The sequence below is a fragment of the Salvelinus sp. IW2-2015 genome, unplaced genomic scaffold (assembly GCF_002910315.2).
Source record: "Salvelinus sp. IW2-2015 unplaced genomic scaffold, ASM291031v2 Un_scaffold16393, whole genome shotgun sequence".
NCBI classification, from domain to species: Eukaryota; Metazoa; Chordata; class Actinopteri; order Salmoniformes; family Salmonidae; genus Salvelinus; species Salvelinus sp. IW2-2015.
The window spans coordinates 841,562-848,852 of NW_019957565.1; the positions used below are offsets into that span (position 1 = coordinate 841,562).

The 7,291-nt window shown below is 42.9% G+C and overlaps 1 protein-coding gene across 1 annotated transcript in view; it reads right to left on the bottom strand.

Moving 5' to 3' along the window:
* LOC112080611 (ral guanine nucleotide dissociation stimulator) overlaps positions 1–7,224 on the bottom strand; it is an 83,739-nt gene extending 76,515 nt beyond the window's left edge. The window contains exon 1 of the mRNA XM_024146439.2: positions 4,839–7,224. Coding sequence (XP_024002207.1) covers positions 4,839–4,865 — 27 coding nt within the window. The 5' untranslated portion in view covers positions 4,866–7,224. The remainder of the gene's footprint in view (positions 1–4,838) is intronic.
* Between the last annotated feature and the right edge of the window lie 67 nt (positions 7,225–7,291).

Sequence of the window (7,291 nt, forward strand, 5' to 3'; positions counted from 1 at the left end):
GCTCATGGTTCGTGGTTGCTCATCAGCTACACTGCTGGTAATTAGATCATATTCATATTGTTGACCTTGAGTTCATTATAATGAGAGAGAGGGGAGGGGGATTATGGGAAGGTGGCTGGCTGGCCCTTTGTGACATCATCCCCTGTATTGGTTGGTTGGGGGAGTTGTTGATGGTGATTGATGAGGGCAGTGTGTCATGTGACTTCCCATAAAACACGGATGACTGTCAGGCCCTATTCCTAGAGGAGCTGACGCCATAGAATTACAATGGGTATAAAATACATTGCAATTCAAATCCATGTTCCGTGATGTGTGGTTTGGTGGCCATATTGGGTGTACTATTTGGACTGTTTGGTTAATTGATAGTTATCCCATCCTTATTCGGAAATTTGTTTGGATATGTGTTCTCTGTGGCCATTGCAAGGAATGCATAAATGTACACAATGTACAAATAGAATGAACTCACTGACAATTCGCAATATCACGTTCACCAAATCAGCATGATACTGTGAAAAGCTGTGAAGTTCATTAACCGTATTCATGATGATTATTTTCCCATTGCTCATGTACCTCTGCTTTCATTTCACAAAGCAGAGGTTTCATGTCCTGTGAACACATGCAACTTTTTTCAGCCTTTATATAACATTCTTCTCCTGAGCTTTCAAAAGAACTCCCTGCATACAAGTACCAGCACAGCGAGCATAAACATCTGGAAAAAACCAGCTCACACTGTAAACCAGTGGTTCTCAAACCTCTCCTCAGGGACCCCCAGTCGTTCCATGTATTTGATCTATTCCAGAGTTGGCACACCTGAGTCAACTTACCAACTAATCATCAACCCTGAATGTGAATCGGGTGAGCTAGTTCAAGACTACAACAAAGATATGAAACGTCTGGGGGTCACAGAGGAGAGGTTTGAGAACCCCAGCTGTAAACAGTTGGGTCGGGCAACAATTCACCGGAGTGACAGAGACATCTACTGGACATACCAGGTCACACAACTCTATCTCAGCTGGTTCCAATGTATCGTCCAACTCACACCAAAACCTGAAGCACCTACTTCCTCATGTTAACCCAAGCAATAGAAGATATGTAGATAGTTAACTTATGTAAATTATGCTTAGGAGCTATTTAAGTTTTGATGGTCATATAGCATACAAACTAAAAACTACATTTGTGAAACCCTACGAATGCATAAGAATTTCATACAGCCATCCTTTTCAAGTCTTCTCCTACAATGCACTCATTTTTAAAGGCAGTGAGTACAGTTCTGGCTAAGTGAATTGGAGGACTCCCCATTTTCCCCCAGTGGTCCGAGCTGGGCTGTCTGCCAACGGGGGCTTAGGTCCACAGGCTTGGCTGTCTAACCTGTTAGCATAGCAACGCTCTCGCAAAGGGGGCAGCAGAGGACACAGAGTGTGTGATCTGTTTTATAGGGGCTACTCTGAAGTTTATGGTCACACTATACTGTACATAGGCTGCCATTCCTGAAGTCAGACGTACTAGTACTAGGCAACATGCGTGCACACACACTCACAAATACAAACACATATATCTGTTTTCGAGAACACTCATTCTCATAACCAAAAGTTTACTAAGGGTCACAGACAGCAGTGTCAATCTCCAGTTCCTGTGTCAAATTACAAACACATAAGTGGGGGGTCCTACAGTGCTTCCTGTAACACACACGCATGCATCCACGCATGCACGCACACACACAGCAATACTTTGGTTGCACAGAGAGAGACTGATCTGGCTGGGGTGAATGGGTGTGCTTGGCCGCACAATAAGACTGATCTCCAATCAGACAAATCGTATGAAAGAGAAGGAAAGCAGGAAGAGCCACGGTCTGTAAGATTTCCACTAATTTTAACTAATGAAATAGCCTACACCCCTTGATTTGGAAAAATATGACTTCTAAATAGCTTCATAATCAGATTAGTACAGCTGTCTTATTGAGTCATGTTTAAAAACGAAGACCTACTACTGCATTCATGTTTTTGTTGTCATAGGAGGCTTGCAGAGTGTAGCTTTAAAGACTAAAGGAACAGAGAGAAACAGAGATTGGAAGTGTAGCTAATCGAGGACATGAAGTTTCTGAAAATGTACAAAGTGTCTATCTATCGATCCCTTCCGGATACATTCCAACGCAGCATCTGTCACTCTACCCTCTTATCTGTTATTTATTGACCTGGCTCTGGCTCAAGTCCAGCGAGACTTCACAATCTCACACCTACAACTCTCTTCAGCCCATTCGTTCCCATTCAGACTGCCAGAGAATGAGACCTAAACTGAAACTGCTTCCCAGTTCCCACACTAAGTTAGCCTAACATTAGCACCACAAGTTAAAGGTAAGGGTATAGCTATGGAGACGTGTACTTTACCATACTGAGGCCTCAAGATGTGGGAATATCCAGCCTGGTCTCAGAGCATTACGTATTATTCTGATGCAAAACGTACGATATGGTATGAATTCTAACGTTAGCTAGGCTAAGGGATAGGAGTCAGGGTTAAGCTTAGTGTTAAGTTTAGGAGTTAGATTAAAGGGTTAGGGGAAGGGTTAGCTAACTTGTTAGGTAGTTTCAAAGTAGCTAAAAAGCACTAAGTAGTTGAAAAGTTTCTAAAATGCTAAAATTGTCCGTGATGAAATTCAAACTTGCAACCTCATGATCGCTAGAAGTTTGCGTTATACGCCCACCCATCCAACCACCCTACTTAATTAACCACCTGTCTTAGTAACCATACCAAACGTAACATACAGGATTTACATCTAGTCTATGAGACCAGGCTGGTTATCCAATGTTGCAGTGCTGCACCCGCTAATGTCTTGTGGCCATGAAATACAAGTCCTCCAGGTAATAGTGAAAGGAAGATCTGGGTAAAATGCATTTGAGGAGCTCCAAGGTAATCGGACCAATGTATAATGCATTAAGATGAATAAATAAGTCATAAAGGGATACACTGTAACTAGGTGAAACAGAGAGAGAGACAAACACCCGGAAGAGTTCAAACAGTAAGCAGTAACAAACCAAAAACAGATACGCTGACAAAAATCACAGTAACAAAATATTTTATGAAAAGATGTGTTCTACTTATGGACCATATTATGGACCAAAACCTTGTATTTACTTGATAATACAGTAATTACATAGGTTGGTAGTGCAACTACATTGTAGGTATATGTTGTACACAGTTTAATATCACCAAACTCGTGGAACTCGTGTGGTAGTGCCGCTCCAGGCCTGGAGTTGGAGAACTCTGCAGTAGAGGCAAGGCCCAAGGGAACAGCACAACCACCCACTCCTTCTGCGACCCCCAGAGTCGGACCAACAAACAAACCAACGACGGCCCCCCACGGCCCCCCAGTGCTCACCCCTTCGGACCTTCCCCAAACACGTGCAACAAACGGGGCCTCCAGGGCCGGAATATCAATGGATTTCGAATGCCTTAGGAGGAGAAATGTAACAGTATTACTTTGTGGCCAACAGGTCATATGACATGGATGGAGAGTGAGAGGATGATGAGGTTGGGTCCAATGCGCTTACGCGACTTCCTCTCCTACACGTGTTGCCTTTGGATTGATTCCTTCTTGTAAATGTTTTGTGGCATTCCATCATATTAGGGGCTCCCGAGTGGTGCACCGGTCTAAGGCACTGCATCTCAGTGCTAGAGGTGTCACTACAGACCCTGGTTCGATTCCAGGCTGTATCACAACCGGACGTGATTGGGAGTCCCATAGGGCGGGACACAATTGGCCCAGTATTGGCCGGGTTTGGCCGGGGTAGGCCGTCATTGTAAATAAGACTTTGTTCTTAACTGACTTGCCTAGTTAAATTAAGGTTAAATACCAGGGAGTCATTTCAATAGCAGAGGGTCTTGGCTTGGTGGTCCTTTCTAGTGACTCTTTGGTGGCAGATTGGGCCAGTAACCGAAAGGTTGCTTGTTCAAATACCCGAGCCGACAAGGTGAAAAGTCTGTCGATGTGTCCTTGAGAAAGGCACTTAACCCTAATTTGTTCCAGGGGCGCCATACTACTATGGCTGTAAAACTGGATATATCCGGTGTATGTGACAAAACATTTTATTTTATTTGTATTTTTTAGTGTAGAGAAAAAGTGGTGGAGGATAACTTCCTTAATACCCTCACAACCTCCCTCATTGGCTTTGTTAACATGCTGTGACTGCCATTTACAGGATGAATTCTGCTAAAGCACAGAAAAACGCCACATCAACATTTTAGAGCATCTCAGGATTAAATGTTTTTCAGGATTCAGTATGGGGAACACACAAACACTCTCTCTAACACACACACATTCTCTCTCTCTCTCTCTCTCTCTCTCTCACACACACACACACACAGTACTCTAGGCTATTTTATAACAAGCTTTTCTGACCCATCATGTTGAAGAAGGCGGGTGGGCAGTGCTGTGCACTACACCATCCCATGTCCCCCGCACTGCCCTCGTTCTGCATGCCATGACAGATGTACAAAAGACATGGCCGTGTGCCAGGCCCTAATCTCTTTTGTAAAGACCATACAATGATGATCCCCTGCCTGGGGAAGTTATTTGAATAGTGCATTATTATGGTAATTCATTCCAAACCATTCTAGCAACTGCGTCCTAGCAGGTTGTTTATCTTAGTTTTTATTCTGAATGCTGTTTTTGCATTTACCGTGAGAAAGTAAATAAATAGGGCTTATATATAGCGATCAGGCTTTGTCTCTTTAAATGTCTGTCCGGGTAGCCTAGAACTTCAACTAGAGCAACAGATAAAAAAAACCGGATTACTTCACCTTTGCCAAAAATAATTTAAAGCAAACTATAAGTATTTTGTTACCTGTGTATCCAGCATCATCATCATCATCTTCTTCTTGGATTCATATCCCCTTCCTTTTCTTTTTCCTGGCAAATCTCGACGCGTCGTGAGGCACTCCTACAATAAAACTCTCCACATTTCGAGCGAAACAGCCAAAAACCCACTGACAGCGCACTTGAAACGTGTCGAATTCCCCGTGACTGTAGTAGCCTAATGCTCGTGGCTTGTACAGTGCAATATCCTCCGAGTACAACAGCGGTGTCCAGGTGTGTCATCAATTCCACCTCTGTTGATGGCACTCACTAAAAATCAGACTTTAAGCATTAAAAAAGCTTCTCGCACTTGAAAGAGGCTAATGGCCGAGTAAGAAAAATATCCTCAGTAATGGAAAAGACACTTGTTTCAAATCAAGTGGGCCACATATGGTTTCTATTCAGGGTGATAAACCCGCGGTCCGATTTTTTATCCAGAAATTTGTGGCGGAGCTTGGACAAATAACATTGAGAAAATAGAAAAATAGATCACAGTGGGACAATATTAGAATAAAAAACAAACGGCCATCATCACTTCATGCATGGATAGGCCATATATTCATATGACAGTTATATGCTGTATCTATATTTACATTTTAGTAATGTATCTGACGCTATTATTTAGAGCCACTTACAGGACGAATTAAGGTTACGTGCCTTGCTCAAGGGCACATCGACAGATGTTTCACCTAGTCGCCTCGGGGATTCGAACCAGCGACTTTTCTGGTACCTGCCCCCCTATCTGTGTGCAACGGGATGTTTGCTTGGTTCGAAAAATAAATCTCGATTATATCGAGTTTGCTCCCTTTAAATTCTCATTTAGATATTAATTTCATTTGACACTTGGAGACCAAGTGGAATAGATACGATCCCGATAGACACAATAATTCAATGTTTGCCTTGAAAGAAATATGTAAAAGTCAGTTACATTCTGAAATATGAATAAAAAAACGGCATAGGGCTATAAATCAGCGATATCCATGTACAATTCAATTGATATTCTCTCGCAGCCACTCCACCTCATAACATGATGCTAAAGGCACAGATGGATGACAGGGCGATCCCGATTTCTGGGTCATCTTTTCCTATTGCATTTTTCCCGACAAGATGCCATCACATTTTATGATTTTGTATTGGATATGATCCAACCATTAGCCTATAGTCATTATAATCATACAATTAATAAGCCCAACATGTATTTTCAGAGCTGGGTGCTCCCCATGTCGACATATGTATATCCAGAGGCTCCCGTTTCTATAATTATCCCAGTGTCTCCTTCATCAAAATATTCTCCTGACACAAAATGGATGGTCTCTCCAATGTCTTGCTTTTTCATATTCTTCTCTGAGCAGGCTCCTTCGGGATGTGTGGAATCCGTGTCATATCCCTCCTTCATATGCCTCTGAGGTGTTGGCTGTTCCGTTGAGAAAAAAATACTAACCCCATAAATAGCATGGTGAGAAGCGAGTCCTGTCTCAGCCAAGCAGACGCATTTAAATACAGAACGAGAAAGGTGGCCATGTACAAATAAACGACAAAAATCACTGGCATCCACAACGCACGTTAGCAAATGAAATTGGAATGCTTCGGTACCCACGAGCTGTTATTGACGAGGCTGGGATGCCTGTGTCTTGGGCTTTTCCTCAATTTCGCAGCATACCCTGCGCCGGAGTGGATTGTCATTTCTGAGCCCCGAAGCAGGCATAAAACCATTCATTCTCAAAATTGTCCCAGTGTTGTTCCTTGGTGTAGTCCCGGTCGGGCAGAATAATCAGTCGATCTCTCCCCGCCAGCCGGTTGTCGATGAGATGAAGAACAGAGGGAATACGGACAAACCTCACGACCCACTCGCGCTGAATTCTGCGTGCGCAGCCAGCCAGGGCAGATTTGACCTCAATCTGAAATAGCTACATTACAGACATGAATATAATCTATATTGGGTGCCTGCTGTAGTCTACTGTAGCTGTCACCAAAAGCTCAAAGCCGGCATTAAAAACAAGTGTGATCACATAGCCTAGTATGAGGCCTTCGTGACAACATATGATAGGCTAGACTGGTGTGCAAATGTATCGTAGATAAAATGTAGGCTATTTAGTCAAATACAATACTGAGCCACACACTGGCCCTATGTTTGTCAAATAACTAACATTTATTTTACGGAAATTATAAATAGTTATATTCCTCTCTTTAAAGCCCTTGGTGTTTAGCTCGTGTGAGAGACAGGTAGAATATACAGAATATTCCCGTGATGCCTGGTCTGGCAGATGCGACAAGACTCCTCGTAATCCGCTACGATTTCGGCTTTCCCAAGTCAAACATAAGACTGATATTTTGTAAGATTGACAAATTCAACATGGGCCTACTATAAAACGTTGACAACAACCTATCATCGCTTACAGAGGGAAAATAATCATGGGCACCAAGCGGTCCTATTGTGCAAGT